General features: G+C 43.7%; 1 protein-coding gene across 1 annotated transcript in view; it reads left to right on the top strand.

The window, feature by feature from the left end:
- Positions 1-17,863, top strand: part of ACOXL (acyl-CoA oxidase like) — a 272,913-nt gene that overhangs the window by 130,296 nt on the left and 124,754 nt on the right. The window contains 2 exon segments of the mRNA XM_045827274.1: positions 14,246-14,249; positions 15,450-15,539. Of these exon segments, the coding sequence (XP_045683230.1) occupies positions 14,246-14,249; positions 15,450-15,539 (94 nt within the window).

Here is a 17,863-nt window from a genome sequence, read left to right as displayed (position 1 = left end):
GAATTATAACCAAGGGAGGTATGAAAAGAAGAAATATGGGAAAATGAAGAGATTGTTAAAATAGAAAACAAATAGCCAGACGGTGCATGCAAACCCAGCCATATTAATAAACACGTTAAATGCAAATGCCACAATGAAAAGACAGAAACTGTCAGGCTGGATAAAAAAATCAACACTCAAGAAACACACGTTAAATATAAAGACAAGGAAGTAGGTTAAAAGTAAAAGGATGGAAAAAGATATACCAAGCTAACATTCATAGGAAAGCTGGAGTGACTCTTAATATCATATAAAGTAGATTTCAAAGCAAAGAATTTCACCAGGGACAAATGAAGTCATTTCATAGTGATAAAGGGGCCGATTTATCAAGGGGACATAATGATCCTAAAACCAGTAGCAGCCCTCTGAGGCAGCTACTTTGGTTACCCCTACTTTGCAGATGAGGAAACAAAGGCTCAGAGCCCTCAGAAAGTTTGCCAAGGGGTTGGAAGCTTTATTTGAGCCCATGTTGATAGAATGAGGCTGTGCCCAAAGGACTAGTCAGGAAATCACCCTGAGGTGCCTGGGGGTGGGCCCCCCCCCACCCCCGGGCAAAGCAGCGGGGGTCCACTCCACTGTGTGGGATGAGCAGATATCATTAGGCAAATGAGACTCTGTCACACCTAGCATTTGCATACAGGTCCTTCTTCAGCCTAACAGGCCTTGCAACATTAGGAGGCCTGTGCTTACCAAAGATGAGGCACTGGCTTCCATGGCGTGCTCCAGACCTGCGCTTCCAGCTGGTTGCCCCTGAACATGACGAATAGCCAGCTTTTCCCATAACAGACTGTGCGTACAGCCCAGGAATCAGGGGTTGTGGGGTCTCTTTGCTTTGTTTACAGTCATTAAATACTTTTCATACACATAGTCCCCTTAATAAATAGTTTACTACAGTAAGTTAGGTATTATATTTTATTAGACTTACTTTACAGAGGAGGAAACTGAGGCCAGAGATAGAGAGGGATGAAAGAACTTGCCCAAGGTTAAACATCTAAAAAGTGTCTGAGCCAGGCTTTAACGCAGAGAGTCCGCCAGAGCCCATGCACCAAATCACTGTGCCATGTGCAAGCGGGGTGTGCGAGTTTCTGCACTTACGCTCCAGAAAATAGCTGGGTTCATTTTAGTGGGATGAGCATGGTTTGAATTTAACCCATCACTTTGCATCTGTGCGACCTTGAGCAGGTCATTCCCCTTCCTGAGCCTGTTTGCAGGTGCCCAGAAGTGAGTGCTAGTTAAACTGTTTTTTCCATGATGGTGGAGGTAGACTGTCAGGATCAGACCCTTCTTTCCGGGTCACATCCTGTGAGGTGATCCCTGGCTATTTCACTTTTATTCAGAGCAGTGGAGAGGCGGGGAGAGATGTGAATAAATTACTCACCCAACCTCTTTGTGAGACGGGGAGGGACTGGAACAGGACCTGGGAAAGCAGAGCCTGCTCCTGGCCTGCAGCCAGCACTGTCCCCAGTGTCCTGGGTTTCGTGCTCACAAGCGATCTGCATTTTGGCTTCTCAGCCTCAGTGTGTAAGTGAGAACCTTACCGCCTCATCAGACATGATGCAAACCCTTCACCTGCCCATATGGAAATGCTCTGCGGGCTCTGATTAGTCATGTCACTCGGGCCCCTGCTGCTTCTCTCTGCTTCCCTCCTTCTTTCTTTAAGGCTTGCCAGGGTCAATCAAGTCCTTGAAGCTGTTGATATTAATCTGTACTTGCACTCTTCTCCTCATCCAACAAACCCAGACTGAATTTCTTGCAGTTATCAGAGAGAGGAAGGGTGGTAGCTCATCGTCAAGAGTTTAGTGATCTTGGACCTCACCTCTGGGAGCCTCGGTGTCTTTATCTCTGAAAGCCTAGCATACAGTAGGTACTCAGTAAATGCTTGACTCTCCTCTTCCATTTTCCTCAGTATGATTACAGGCAAACGTGCTTTTATTGCTCTTTGCTTTATTGCACTTTTCAGATAACTATGTTTTTCATCAACATTGACCCTCCACCAACAAAAAGATTACAACTCTGAAGCCTCAGATGATAGTTAGCATTTTTTAGAAATATAATAGTTTTTAATTAAGGTATGTACATTTTTTAGACATAATGCTATTGCATACTTAATAGACTACAGTAGAGTGTAAACACACCTTTTATATGCACTAGAAGACTAAAATTTAAATGTGATTTGCTTTATTGCCATATTTTCTTTATTGTGGCAATCTGGAACCAAACTGGCGATATCTCTGACATATGACCTGTACAGGGAGGACCCCAGTGCACTCCCCTGCTCCCCTCTCCTCCTCCACCATGACCCATTAGACATGTGTGGGAGCTGTCTGGTTGGGGCTCCTCAGGGTGTGGCCTTGGGCCATGGAAGCAAGTCACATTCTCAGCAAATCTGACTTTCAAGCATCAGGATCTACAGAGACAGACACGTAGCCTCTATAGGCTGCATGGTTCCCCTACGTGCCACTGGGGTGGAGCTGTAACTGGAGCCTCAGCTGCTGGCCTTGGCCCTGCACCGTCATATTCTTTCTTCACAGGGACCTGTTGCAGCGTCCCTTGTCCCTTGAGTGTTAACTGTACCTGGTTGCCCTTGGCCAGGGCCTGTGCCTGCACACTGGCCTCTGAATATCAACACTGGAAGATACCGGTCCCCGGCTCACTGGCCTCAGCATTGGTCTCCACAGCAGAATTGGGGCCCCTTCCACTGGGGCCGCTCTAGGAGAGCTTGCTCCGCTCGGCCCCCAGCCGATCCATTTCTCCCCAGCATGCTCCAGCATCCCATGGGGGAGAGCAGCACTGGCCGAAGCAGAGTAAAGAAACATCTGTACAAAACTGGAGCAGGATGAAGTCTCAGGAGAGATCCATGGCCCGGCATGGTAAGGTTATCAGCAAGCATGCACTGACCGATCCTTTCATGTTGGACATAGAGCTGCTGGGAGCTGTTTGGAGACATGATCCAGCTGGACAACAACTGAGGCATTATATTGTAAAGGTTACATAAGAGAGCACTAAAGCAATTACAAGTGTTTGTAAATTTTTTTTAAAAAGTGTGATGGTGAGCCCCCTGGTTATTTAGTCAACTTAATCCAAGACTAAATTCCTCAAGGAGATTCAACACCACCTCATCCATCTGGCATCGACCATTTTCTGGAACATAGCCAAGGCTCAAAATAAGCAAAGCAGAACTCTGGGAATCCGAAAGAGGTGACGTGAGGTCTCTGTGCTGAAGCTCAAGCCCTGACTCCCCTCCTGAGGGGGCCTGTTCCTATTATTCTCTCTCACCCATGGTTCCTGGTGTCCTGAGGTGATGGAGGATAGTCAAGACAGAGTAAGGGCAGGGGGTCTCAGCAAGCATCTGGGAGTGCTGTTGACCACGGAAGAGCAAGAACTAGAAAACTGAGACTCAAGCATTCAAGAGCAAATCGAGCCCCTGCCCATCCCTCAGGAGGAATTGAAGCTCTTCTGGAACACAGAGTCCTGCAGGCAAAGTGCTCTCTGGGCAGGCAGGGGGGCTGGTCTAAGGAGGATAGTTGTTGGAGGGTCATCCCTCCATCCTGGACCCCGCAGACTTGCTGCTCCCTGGGATAACATAGATAGTATTTGGTTAACTGCTCAGCCTTTCACAGCAATCTCCTGGACATGTACTCTCAAAACAGACGAGTAGGTCAGCTTGACTTGGGTCTAATATGGCAGACCCAAGAAAAACCCTGGCTGGTGCCTGGGCCTTGTGCAGCCAGTGATGCTGATGAAGGGTTCTAAATCTGAAGGTTGTGGGTACAGCAGGCTACGATTGCATATTGGGGTGGGGTGGGGGGGACAGGTAGGGCTAGGCTTCACCATAACACCAAGTAACTGGGTATCAGAGAAGAAGAGGTTCAGGTACAGCCCCTACCTGGAAAGGGTCCAAGGCCATATAAGGCAATGGTTCTGAGAAGGGCTTGGCTGGGGTTCAAGTGTGAACCCCAGTGGAAGTGCCTTCTGAGTGGTTACTATGACTTTATGAGCCAGATCCTTTACTCAACCCCAACCTAATTTTCCTAGGGTACCAATGGGTCTCTTACCAACTCCCTCCTTTTCCATTTCATCAATCAGATACCCCTTTCTCTGGACAGAATGAGTCTTCAAGAAGAATCCCAACATTCTAGGGCTCTGAATTACTTTTAGGATTCTCATTTTTGCTGTCACTTTTTGAGAATTATGTGTACAATTACCTGTTGGTTGCAGGGATGTAGAAAGCCAGTGCAATGAAAATCACTTCATGATGATGAATTATTTGTCAACTTTGAGAGAACCTTGCTCTAAGGTTAGATGAGTCAGCTCTTACTTTACAAAAGAGGTTTCCATTTTTGACCCTCTGATATCTGAGCCCCTGATAGATCAAGTCTCTGGAGTCTATATAGTTGTGGCGACTTTCAACCCTCCAGTAGTCCCATGAGTAGGAATTATTATCCATATGGTTTTCAGTGGGTGGCAGAACTACGACCAGAGATGAGATGCTATTTCTTCAGGTCAGTGAGAGGTGGAAGCTACAGTTCAGTTCAGATCTTTCAAATCCAAGGCTCTTGTTTCTAACGCAGGACCTTGCTTTTTTTTTAGGGCAGGAGGATGATTACTTTGTTTTTGACCCCTGGGTTCTGTGTTCCTCAGTGTTCTACACTTAATCCTTACTTAATATAATCCACAAATTTTAAACAAGCCTCTCTGTTTTGCTGTGAACCTGTGGTCACTGGAAAAGATCTCCCAGTGAGAAAATCCACATATCATATTTGTGTGTGTCTTATGTTAGTAGGTCTTATCTTTTCAGGCAAATTAGAGTGGGAGAGCTTTGGGCACTAAAACTGACCCTCATCATGATAAAGAAAAGAGAGATTACTAAAATGACCCAAGGACAATCCATTTTATTGGCAACATTCCTTTGAAGACCTCAGCCCAAACTTCTTAAGGGCATGAAGAAGGTGATTATAAATTTTATATGGAATGGACAGCGTCCAGGCATATGAGAGGATAATGGATAGAGCTGGCATTTATCCTGGCCCAATTTGCCAAATTTTGAATCTACTGTATTCTTTTTTTCTCCTCCTTTATGATGGTTCATGATTCACCCTATCATACCAAGAAAATAGAAGGGAAAAATGAAGCTTTACATGTTGGCTTCTGAATTTGTGATCATCTTGTTCAGAGTTGTTTGGATGCCAGAAGAGACCCATCATACATTTGCTCAAGCAGGACAGAACACATCCAAGGTTCTGAAAGCCATTCCTCACCAGGCCAGGGGCTGGGAAGGGGTCTGGCATCGTGGTATCTCTGCCCTGGTCCCTCAGTGCCCACAGTCTCAGCCTCTGCCTCTCATGTCCACCCATTCCATGTGCTCTGCAGCATTTGAAGCTGCTCTGTGGCCGTGGAGTTGGTAGCTTCTCCATTCTAGCTACACCGAGATGGCATCTAGCAGGTCCAGTGGTGAATTCCAGGCTCAGTTAGAGTCGAGTCTTTCCTGACTTCATCACCTTTGGTTAGGGAGTGGGGTCATACATACATCACGAACACGCCTGCCGATTTCCTCCTCATACAGGTAATGAAATAGTTCTCAGAGAATGGGGGCCGAGCAGACATCTCCCACAGTACATGCTATAGGTTTACATTTTAAAGCATTTTCTAACAATCTTTTGTAGCAGGTGCAAGAAATGGAGTTGAACTTTATATGTTGCTCTTATACTCAGCCAGCTTTTGTTAAACTCTGAAAATAATCCTGATAATCCATTGGTAGTTTTTTTGCATAGTCTGTGAAGATAATCATATTGTCAATGAAAGCGGTAGCTTGTTTCTTCCCTTAAAATCACTTGCATTTATTTCTTTGACTTATTATTGACGTGGCAAGGACCTCAAGTGCCATGGTTGAAAGAAGTGGTAATAGCAGGCACCTGTATTTTATTCTTGCCCTTAAAGTCATGTGCTCCCTGTTTCACCAGTGAAGATGCTGTTTGGGGCGGATATTTGCTATCTCGAAATTCTTGTTCATGTTAAGAAAGGTCTGTTCTATCCTTGGTTTATGAAGAGGCTTGTGTGTGTGTGTGTGTGTGTGTGTTAATTTTTTGGTGGGTTTAAAATTATGAATAGATTTGAATTTTATGGAACTACTTATGTGTTTATTTTATTGAGCTAGTAGCACTTTTTCCTCCCTTTAATCTGCAAATGAAGTGAATTTACATGAATAGATTTTCTGCTGTTTAACAAGTCTTGAGTTTGGGGATACATACAACTTAGTCGTGGTGTGTGTGTGTGTGTGTGTGTGTGTGTGTGTGTGTGTGTAATACACTGTTGAATGTGTCTGCTAAAACTCATTTAGGGTTTTTCGGTCTGTGATCATGAGTGAGGCCGGCACTCATTAGATGATGGGCAGTGGGGTGCTCCTTCTTCTTCTGTTCTCTTGAAGAGTTTCTGTAAAATTGAATTATCTGTTCCTTGGCTATTTGGTACAAGTACCTGTAAAGCCATCTGAGGCCCATAGTTTCTTTCTGAGAACATTTTAAATAATTGATGCTCCTTTTTTTGTGGTTATAGCTATTCAGGCTTTCTACTTCTTTTTGAGTCTGTTTGGTAATTTACATTTTTCTAGTAATTTGTCCACCTCTTCTTACTTTTAAAATTTATTGGCATAAAGCTCATAATACCCTTGTATCTTTCTCATCCCTGCTCTGTCTGTAGTTCCTCAGAATGATCATTGCCCCCATTTCTGTGCTTCTTGATAAGATATTTTAATATTTTTTCAAATCATAAACATTTTTCTTTTTTCCTTTTAATTGAATTTATGGAGTGACACTGGTTAACAAAATTATACAGGTTTTGGGTGCACAATTTCACACCACATCATCTGTACACTGTGTCGAGTGTTCACCACCCCAAGTTAAGTCTCTTTCTATCACTATTATCCTTCCTATATCCTCCTCCACCTCCCCCACCAGCCCCCTGCAACTGCCACACTTGGGCATGTCTGTGAGTTTTTCTTTTCTCAAAAAATGTTTGGTTTTTGTTCCATGCCTCCACCCATTCCCCCAACCCCTCCTCAGTTGTCAACCTGCTCTCTGTCTATGAGTCTCTATTTTGCTTGTTAGTTCACTTTGTTCACTGGATTCCACATATGGGTGAGATAATGTGGTATTTGTCTTTCACCACCTGGCTTATTTCACTTAGCGTAATGCTCTCCAAGTTCATTCATGCTGTTGCAAAGGGTGAGATTTCCTTTTTAAGATTTCCTTTTTGTGGCTGAGTAGTATTCCATCATGTAAATGTACCATAACTTTTTTATCCACTCGTCTTGGCTATTGTAAAAATGCTACAATGAATGTAAGTGTGCATATATTCTTCTGAATTAGTGTTCCTCTCCAGGTTGTATCTGGTTTTTCTGTTTCCTGATTTCTGTCTTTGTTGTTTATTTTCTTCTACTTTCTTTGGGTTTATTTTCCTGCTGTTCTTCTAGTAATTTAATTTGGATATTATCTCATTAGTCTTCACCATTTCTCCTTTTCTATTTTAATATTTGAAGTTATAACTTTTAAAATATTGCTTTGGCTGATCAACCATGAGTTGACATATAAGATTTTCTGTTTTTTAATACTAAGCATATTTTAGCTTTCATCATGACTTATTTGAATGATGAATTAGTTGACACTTTTTAAAATTTCCTAATGTCTAGGACTTAAAAATAATAGCCAAATTTGTTAAATTCTTGCTTTATGCCAGGCGTCAGTCTTCATGTTTCACATTAACTTATATAATCCTCACAAGAAAGTTTCAAAGGAGGACTACTATGACTAATATTATATATATGAAAAATGATGGTTTAAGCAGTTTGTCCAAGAATGCATAGCTCCCGATTCAGCTGAACCCAGATTCAAACCCAGGCGTTTTAGCTACAGTGTCACTGCTGTGGAACGCTGCCTTCTTGGTAGGAACTGTTTTGGTTGTTGTTAAATAATTAATAGCAATAAAAACAATAATAATAACTGTTATTATTATATTGGTTTCCCCACTTAATTTTATTATAATCAGAGAAAATGGCTAGTATAATATTTTAAAAAATCATTATGACTTATTTGTGACCTAGAAGAACATGGACAGTTTCCATGTGTAATTTGCAGGAATGTGCATGCTGTGAGTGGGAGCAGGGTTTTAGATGTAGCCGGTAGCCCAAGCTTACTACCGGCATGGTTCAAGTACTGTATTCCTTGTTCTCCCTCAGGTGGGGTCTGTCTGCTGTACCAGTTATTGAGTAGGCTAAGTTCTCCCACTGTCAATGGTAGATTTGTCAGAGTCTCCTTGTAATTCTACCAATTTCGGTCTTGTTATTTTGAAGTTGTGTTATTAGATGTTTACAAGTTTAGAATTGTTCTGCTTTCCTAATGAATTTGATCTTCAGTGCTTCTGCAGCAACTCTCGTTAGCTTTAGTAATGCCTTAAAATAGATTTTGTCCAATACTAATGTAAGAACAATAGCTTCCACTTGGTTGGTATTTATTTGTTTCATTGTTTTTTTAAATTTCTCTGAGTTATTATGTTGCATTTATGTCTCTTATGGATGGCATTACCTGTTTTAAATTCAGTTTACTCTGACAGCCTCATGTTTATCTATTATTGTCATTGCTGATCAGTTTGAATTCATGTCTTCCGTCTTGCTCTTTGCATTCTACTTGTGTCTTATCTCTGCTTGTTTGAGCTTCACTTTCAGATTTACTGTTTTTCCCCTTTCCATTCACCCCTCTCTAGTTTTCATGATATTTAAGTTGATCTTGAGGTTCCTCTGGCAATTTTATGTACATTTCACATGCACACTCTACAATTAATTATCATCTTTCTTTTCTCCCAATAACACAAGAGCTTTGGTTGTGTTCTCTCTTCATGTGAAGTTCCCAGCCTCAATATTGTCATTTCATTACTTCAGTACCATGTTTTTTCATTTCACAAATTAGCATTTATTATTCTCCGGAATTAGGGTTTGTTTGAACTACCACTTCTCACCAGTCTGTCTGCTCACAATCTCTCATTGCAGCTCTTCAGTCATTTTGCTGGTTCCTGGAGCCCCGCCTTCAGAGAGCCATTAGTGTGGTTGTGTCCCCACACAGGTAAGCCTGCTGTTACTTGTCTGAGTGTGACTTTATTTCATGCTCAGTCTGGAACAGTTAGTTACTGCTAAGCACAGAATTCATGATGGATAGTTATTTTCTCTCAGCATTTGTGAGATTTTACTATTATTCCAGGCTCCCTTATTGTTGGTGAATCAGCCGTCTAATTGCAATTATTCATGCCAATCTAATTTTCTCTAATTTTAAGGTGTTTTATTTTTTGGTGATCTATGGTTTTACTATCATGTATTTAAGTACCCTGGGGTTTCAGGCTGCAAAACTGCGTGAGGTAATTGGTGCAGGCTCTAGCCCCAAATTCTGAGAGATGTTTTTGCCCCATCCATGGCCAGAGCTGAGAGCAGATTGTCCTCATTATCTCCTTTGGTGTGGGTGGTATTGTTTCTGCCATGGCAGGCATTGTTTCCTGAGAACAAGGTACGGGTGTCTTTATATAACCTCCTACCTGGTCTCCACACCCGCCGCCCTTTTGGAGTCATGCTCTCTCATTGTGTCTCTGCAGATTTCCCTTTATCAGCCTAATGTGCATTCACATGAGTTTTGAAAATATACGTATCAAGCATATTTTCAATGGTTTTTACTGGAGAGTTAGTTTTCCTAAAGACTTATCTCTTCTGCCACATTGCCAAAGATAGAAGACCCACACATCTCAGGCACCCCCTCCTCCATGCTGCCAAAACTGTTTCTGTCCCCTCCCAACTGATTCTTATGGCTCAGCCTGAAGGGCCCTTCCTGGTGCTCACCTGTCTGAGCTCTCAGAAGCACTGTCACAGTGTAGTCCCCTCCTGGGCACACCATTCTCAGCTCCCAGAACCCCAGCATTCCACTGTTCTTCCCACTGCTTTGTCTCGTCGGTCTCCTCTGCCTGACCTCTGAACGTGGCCATTTCCCAGAATGCCACCTTGGTCCTCTCTGTGTAGTCACCCTCTGGATGGTTCTGTTCCTTCCTGAGGTTCTAGGTGTCACTTATATGGTGAGGGCTCTGATTTACATCTTCCATCCCAGGCATCTTTCACACTGCCAGAGTCTGGTGTCTAACTTTTCATTTTTGACTGGTCTTGGATGTCTCACTGATTCTCACCTCTGACAGTTATAGATGTGAATGTTTAGTCTTTCCCCACAAACACTCTCCTGCTCCGGGACTCTGCTCCTCAGTAAGCACCACCCCATACACCTGCTGGGCATGTGGCCCAGCTTTCCTTCTTCTCATGCACACACCCAACCCTCACTGAACCCTCTCCTTCTACCTTTATGCCACCATCTCTCTCCCGCCTCCTGGGCTATGCTCACTCAGCAGCTAGAGCTATCTTTTAAAATCACAAGTCATCTTATTCCAGGGCTTAAAATTACTTATGACTTTACATTGTACCTAAACTCACATCAAGATAGCTCCTGAGGCCCCGAGTCACTTGACCCCCACCTGCCTCCCCATCCTTGTTCTGGGACCACTTTCCCTCAACTCACTACCTGCAACCCAGCCTTGTCTCCCGTCACTGCACATTCTGTGCCCCTTCATGGCCTCAGACGTTGGCGCAGGTTGCTTGCTTAGCAAAGCAAGCTTTCTCCCATTCTTGGCCCTGCTGACTTCTCCTCTGTAACGTTCCAAGTTAAACAGCCCTCTGGCATCTAGGTTAGAAGAGGTCTTTCTTGTAATTTTTTTTCTCATGGAACCTAGATCTTTTTCTTTCTGGCCCTTAACCACATATTCTTTCATTACCAATTTTATTTCTCTACCTGACTAATGCCTGTCTCTCCCAAGGATAGGACCGTGTTTTTGGTTTGCAATGTGTAGTGTTGTGCCTGCAACATGAGACCTTCCATATGGAATTGGTAACAGGGACCATGAGTGAATTCCCTCCCACCTACTGTCCCCAGTTCATGAGCCGTGAGAGTGCAGCATCTCCTCAAAACACACAGCAAGACAATGTGTCATCACTTCTATCAGAACATCCAGCATCTGTGGGTCTTGAACTCGGGCTGTCAGGAGACCCCACCCAAATCACAGCTGTCCCAGAGAGGGTGCAGTGAATGTCACCACTCTGGCTGTCGCACATACGAGCTCTCCTTACTCAGGCATAAAATTAATGCAACTCTTACACATGGTCCTTCCTGGTTGGTCTCAATTTTCAGTTGACCCTCCTTCCCAGATAAGATTGATTTTGTCTGTTTCTTCTTCAGATAAACAAAATTTACCCTCAATTTGTTTAGAGGGGAAAGAAAGCCTGTTTCTAATTTGTTCTGATACACTTATTAAATGTTATAAACAGCAGGAAAGTATTAAATTTTTGGTGTGCAAAGTTTGAATCATAAAATATGTTTTGTGGGGCTCTCACTGAAATGGGACACAACCTAATGACATTCACAATTACTTGCTAAGAGGCCCGATGTAACCCAGAGGCAGAGAGAGAGTAACCTGCTGCCCAGCACGCTTCGCTGAGACCTGATTCTGGCCCTTGTCTCCCAAGGATTCTGTTGGCTGTAGGAGCATGGAATTTACAGTTCCCGCTGTCGAGTCCATGCTTTTTTTTTTTTTTAATATATTAAGAGTGAAGTAAGCTAATGGAAAATATTATTCACTTTTTTTGGATGAAACCTCTTTCTTTCCTTACTACCCTCTTCTTTCTCATCTCTCCACCTCCCCCCAACCTGAAATGTATAAGCAAATGCCTCTACTTCAGAGTTCAATGTGGAAAGAACAAAAATGCCAGGAACTGCCATTTTGTTTGAAATGAAAACCCACGGTGCTATTGAATGCCTTGAGGTGGTACCTTGAGAGGATTCCTGAAGACTCCAACGATTTTATTTACATCAGAGAAGCAGTTCACATTGATGCATCTCATGTTGTGACCCAGCGAGATTTAGGATAACACCTGACACACGTGCACCTGCTCGCACACATGGGCTGTGCTGGTGCGCCAGGGCTGCCCTACACTGAGCACCTTAGACAGGGCGGCTTAAACAACAGAAGTTTACTCCCCTACAGTTGTGGAGGCTTGGAGTCCCAGACCAAGGTGTTGGCAGGGTCAGTCCTCCTGAGCACCACGCTCCTGGCTTGCAGATCATCTTACTCTCCTCTCTGTGTCTTCACTTGGTCTCTTCTCTGTGTGTGTCCTGATCTTCCCTACCAAAGACACCGGTCAAAGTAGATTACAGCCCACTCCAATGACCTCATTTAAACGTAATTCCCTTTTACATATCCTGTTGCCAAATACAGTCCCATTCTGAGGTCCTGATGGTTGGGTCAATGTATGAATTTGGTGAGGAGAGTGTGACACAATTCAGCCCATCCATAACATAAACACATGCACACACTTATGCACACACTCTCTGTAATGTTTGTATAGGCCTCCCAAAGTAAATTTTTAGTTTTAACTTGAGGTATACCAAGGACCAAAATATTAGGTCTTGCAGTGGAGAGATTTCCCAGTGAAGATGCACAGCGTGAGGGTTCAGACCACTCCCCAGCAAAGCTTCAATAGCCCATGTACGTCCCATGACCAGTCACTGCCTCCTCCCCCTAGAACACTCCATGGCTCCCTTTGCCCAGATCTGCAAAGGGATTTGTTGGTTTCTTGATCTCCACACCGGCCTCCCTGCAACTTCTATCCCTTCCTTGCTACCCTCAGTTCGTACCCCAAGCCCTTTTCTCGTGGTCTGTCTTTCTTAGGCACCCACACTGTGAGATTATGGATGACATTTTTAAATCTTTTTCCCTTTACTTATTACTTATTTTTGGCTTGTCTGTTTTTATAATGCTTATGTATTGCTTTTAGTAATTAATTTTAAGAGTTCACTTTTAATTAGAAAATGACCTTTAAGGAGTGCACACACACATTCCGCTTATAATCACCTGTCCCTAAAGAACTGGGCACCACAGCTTTAGAATTCAAGTCCTTTGAGAAGATGGCCGCATGGCCCCAGGCAGAAAGTAACTTCTCTATGCTAGTGTCTAGACATTCACACAGAACTGGGGCTTTCGGAACTCGGCTAGCTTCAAAACAGGCCACCTCAGAGATCCCAAGGATTTTGCCATCTATGAAGATGGGCCTGTTCTAAGGAAATCAGATCCTAAATAAGCCTCCAGTGTTTCAGAGATTGTGGGGGTGACACGCTGGCCACAGCTGTGCCTCAGACATGGTGGGCCTTTGGGTTTCTCTCTGCTGGTCATTTCCGTTGCCCCGCACGCTGGGGAAGGGCTGTGAGCCGTGTTCCTTCAGCTCCAACAGAGCCCTGGTGAGTCCAGAGCCTTCAGAACAGTCACGCAGTTTTTTACTTGATCCTCGAATTGGAAGAGGAGCTCAAAGCTGAGTTTCACCACCTGGAAGAGAAATCAGCTGTATTGCGTTCGGAGAACCGCTGTGAGGTGAGACATCCTGATGTGCAGAGGACTCTAGTGCCTGCTCCTGGAGAGGCTGTCAGTGTCCTTTCCTGATTCTGCTGCCTTTGAAGATGATCTGTTTGGTCATTTTAAAGCCTGGATGGCCTGGCTTCGGGGGCAGAGTGTGAACCAGTTTGAGAGCAGGTACCGCAGAACAGCAGGAAACCTGTTCCTTCCTCCCTCACTGGGTGAAACTAGAGCAAAATGCTCACATAAAATGTGTTTTTTTTCTTCAAACATATTATTTTGAGCACTGAGCAGTTCTGCTTCTAATGATTCATCCTAACACTGAGATGCTATATTTTCTTCTTTTCTTCACAAGACCTTGAGAGGTTATTCAAGAACATTCCAACTTAGCCCACAAGCCTCACTTTCTTCATCTGTAAAATGGGTACCATCTGCCTCACAGGGCTGCTGTGAAGATGAAAACAATTAAGTGAAATAATAAATGAGGTTTGGGTAAAGCACAATAGCTGGCTTGTGGTGGATCCTCAACAAATAGCAGAATGATAATGATGAAAATGAGTCAGCACTGCGGGGAGACACTTGGAGGCAGATCGTGTTTAGTCAGAATCGAATTTCATGTGGTTTGTCCGTGGGGTGGCTGTAACCCTGTGGTTGGGGGTGGCAGTGCAAAAATTCTCCAAGTGGAAATGTTACTGACTGATTCACCCATACATTACTGTCCCTTTTCCTTTAGGCCAGTAAGTTAGGATTCCTGTGGACTTGTGAAGATGCCTTTGCTTCTCTGAACTTTATATAATACTGTCCAGGAGCCTGCTGGGACTGCCCCGCTGCTGGGGGCACAAGGAAAAGTGGGGGGAATCTCTGGGGTGGGAAGTACTGATGCTCACAGGACTTCAGGGCGCTGCAGGAAGTGCTTGCTTCTGTGATCCTAGTGACCACTTTCAGAAGCTGCCCCCTAAGGCGTTAAGGGTCCCTGGAGATTGGCGTGTCCAGCTGCCTGCAGGAGCACCCCCACTGGGACCCTCTGTAGCTCAGTGGCTTGAAAACATCAGCAGGGTGAAAGCTTGTCATGCCGCAGGCAGTGCCTAAGTCTAAATGCAGGTGCTCCTGGGAGAAGAGACGTGACAGTTGCCTCTGATGTGGCTTCCTGAGGCAGGATGGGTGTGTGGGAGATTTTGAGAGTGGGGAAGATTCTGGAGATTTAATGGGGAGTGCAAAGAGCTGAAAGAAATGGAACTTGGGGGCCTTTGGGATGGGAGGGCCTGAGGCCAAACAAAGGTAGACTTCGCTCCCTTTGTGGTTTGCCTGGGGCTGAGCAACTCTCTGTAGAGCTGCTGATCTCCTGGTTTGTGCAGAACTGTTATCAACACTTTGAAAATGAGCAGCAGGCTCCCGCCATCTAAATGAGGATTTCAGGAAGTAAAAAAGAAAAAAAAACTAGCTAAAAGCTAGAATGTGAGTTTATAATGCAGAGTATTTAATGACATTAAGATGCATAGTGGCAATTTAGGATTTTTATGTTGTCGTCCAAGAATCACAGGTGTATTTGCTAATTTTAAAAGGTGTGGGGTGAGGTGGGAGGGGAGGCACCATTCTCCTGTAGGGTGTAATCACTAAGACCTTGATATTTATTAAAATTCATAAGATTTGGAAAAATTTGCATAATATGTTGAAATATTTTGAAAAAATACGACATGACCATTTTCAAATGTTTTTACTGCTAATGAAGGCAGCACTCAAAATAACATTATTCACGCCCCGAAGGCCACTGTGATGAGCCCAAATTCTTAGATCAATTCTTTGGGTAAGAGAAATGTTCTTTTCTTATTTTCAATTTTCTGTATTTTTTAATTTCAAAGAAAATGTTAGTTCTTTATGATGGGATTGCAAATTTAAAATGCATTGCTGTTTTTTTCTTTTTTCTCTTTTTGCAATAGGGTTATCTGGTGGAAAACGGAATCTCATACTTAAAATGTGACACGGATGTGTTTGTAACTTTTGAAGGTGACAATGTTGTTAGGCTGCAGGTAAGATTCAGGAAACGTTCATTCTTCTTAAATAGTATAAATTTCAAGATCAAGAGTTATCCAGAAATCTGAAGTGTTTCATATGTTTTATCTTCATCTGATGTCTTCTTTTAATTGGCGGGTGTTTTCCTGCCAGGCACTTGATTTTTGCAGTAATTTAACAAGGATTAAATTTTTTTCTCTCCTAGCTAATCTTTGTTGTTGAACTCTGTCTTTTTTGGTTTAAGAAAACTACTTGTGCATATTGAGTCAGGTCCTTCTGCTGGGAAGGCTAGTCCTAAAGAGTGTGTTAGGCTCCAGAAGATGAACAGGCAAAAGATGTAAAAAGCACATTTACAAAAAGAAAGCAATAGATGAGCCTCACTAGTAGTAATCAGAGAAACGCACATGAAGGCATGCTGTAGTACAGTCTTCTTTTCTCTATCAAATCGGCTCACATTTAAGAGTGTGTTGGGGCCCCGATGTTGGTGAAAGCAAAAGGGGCAACTCATCAGTGTTTCTGTTGGGCTATGTGAGATTCTACTTCTGGGACCCTACCTAAGGCAATAATCCTAATGACAGGGAAACTTGAGGACATAAACATTTTCATTAGTACATTATTTATTATAGTAATAATGTTGGAATCTAAACTTTCAACAATAAGAAAATTATTATGTAAACCATGTTCTGGACACTCAGTGAGGAATTGCATTGCCTTTAAAATTGTGCTTAAAAGAGGTTATTGTAGAAATCAGAAACTTGTAAAGTGGTAAGTAAAAATGATATAAATATGTATGTAGAATGTGATCACAATTTGAGCTTTAAAAAAGAACAGGGAACTCAGGTCCTGCTAAGATGGAGTGGCCCCACCCTCCCAGGGCCTACCTCTTAGCAATCACATACCCTGGATATAACACAGCAAATTGGCACAGGAAGACGCTGAAAGGGGGAAGGTGGGGGCAGGCCGCCTAAAGGAAGGAAATGGCAGTCGGTTCTCTGGGTTTCCTTGTTGCCTCTCATAAATCCTGTAGAGAGCATATGTATCCTGAATCTCTAACAGGCACAGACCAAATGTGCTCCAAGAAAAGGGTGTTCTTCCTAGGCAAAGGACAGGGAAGAGGGTGGCCTAGTGACAGAACATCCTTTTGGTAATACTCACTCTACATTAGTCATACACACATATACACCCCAATTTTAGCAGGGCCTGGCAGCAACTGATCTTTCCCCTGACTTCCAATTTAAGGAAGCAGGCAGCAGCAGGTAGCAAGTATAGCAACTCCGACCCCTACCTGGTGGTGTTGGTGGGGCTGAGCACGGAACTAATGTCCTACCCCTTGCTTGGTGGAGTGAGTGGAGCTCCAACTCTTCCATCAGGGTAATGTCAGCAGGACTCATTGGTGAGCTTGCAGGACCCGTTGTTGAGCTCAGCTTACACTTCCACCAGCAGCAATAAGACCCAGTGAGGTGAGGTAAGGTGGAGCTCATCGCTAGTATACTTCAACCCTCTACCCCAGTGTCAGCAGGATCCAGTGGAAAGTTAAGCCCCTACCTCCATCTGATATCATCTAGACTAAACCAGGACATGTGAGTCAGGGCTGGTCACCATTAATGTTACTCCCTTGGCCTCCCTGGTGTCAGTGGGCCTTGGCACCTAGGCCCCCCTGGTGTCAGTGGGCCTAGTGAGCAGCTGAAGCTACACACTCAACATAGCAACAAGAAACCGAATTACGCACTGTGAAGCAGGACTAGTGTGGACTTTGATCCCTTCTCTCCCTGTTATCTAACCTCCATAATAAAGGGGTCAAGTGGCAGCTGAGCTGCCAGGCATACCTGGCATCAGTGGAATGAGCTGGGGTAGTTAATACTCCACTTCCCCCTCCCCCAGTTTTAGTAAGAGCCAGTGGAGGCTTGGCCTCTGCCCTCATCCAGCATCAATGAGAGGCAGGAAGAGGTGATGGGAAATTGGGCTACTTGGCACTCTGCTTCCCCACCCACTTCTGGCATCAGCAAGACCAAGAGGGAGCTGACATTTTGCCTTACCTGTCAGCAACCACAGTGCAGGGCAATGCAAGGCAGTGTACCACTCTCACCAGGATGGTGTTTATAGCACTCACTGGGAAGCTGAACATATACACACACAGACTTGTGCTCAAGATGAAATACAGTCTCATAGTATAATGCCCAAACACCCTGGTTGCTATAGGAAAATCTCCCATTATACATTAAACCAACTTGAATGAGAAAGCAGTAGATGATGACACTGAGAAGAATCAGATGTTGGAGTTATGCAACAATGATTTTAAAGTGTTCATCATAACAATACTTCAAAGGTTATTACAAGCACT

Source organism: Phyllostomus hastatus, unplaced genomic scaffold (genome assembly GCF_019186645.2).
Source record: "Phyllostomus hastatus isolate PE091 unplaced genomic scaffold, TTU_PhHast_1.1 phas_scaffold_78, whole genome shotgun sequence".
Taxonomy (NCBI): Eukaryota; Metazoa; Chordata; class Mammalia; order Chiroptera; family Phyllostomidae; genus Phyllostomus; species Phyllostomus hastatus.
The sequence above is the reverse complement of the archived record's forward strand: the minus strand, read 5'-3'. Positions and strand labels throughout refer to the sequence as shown.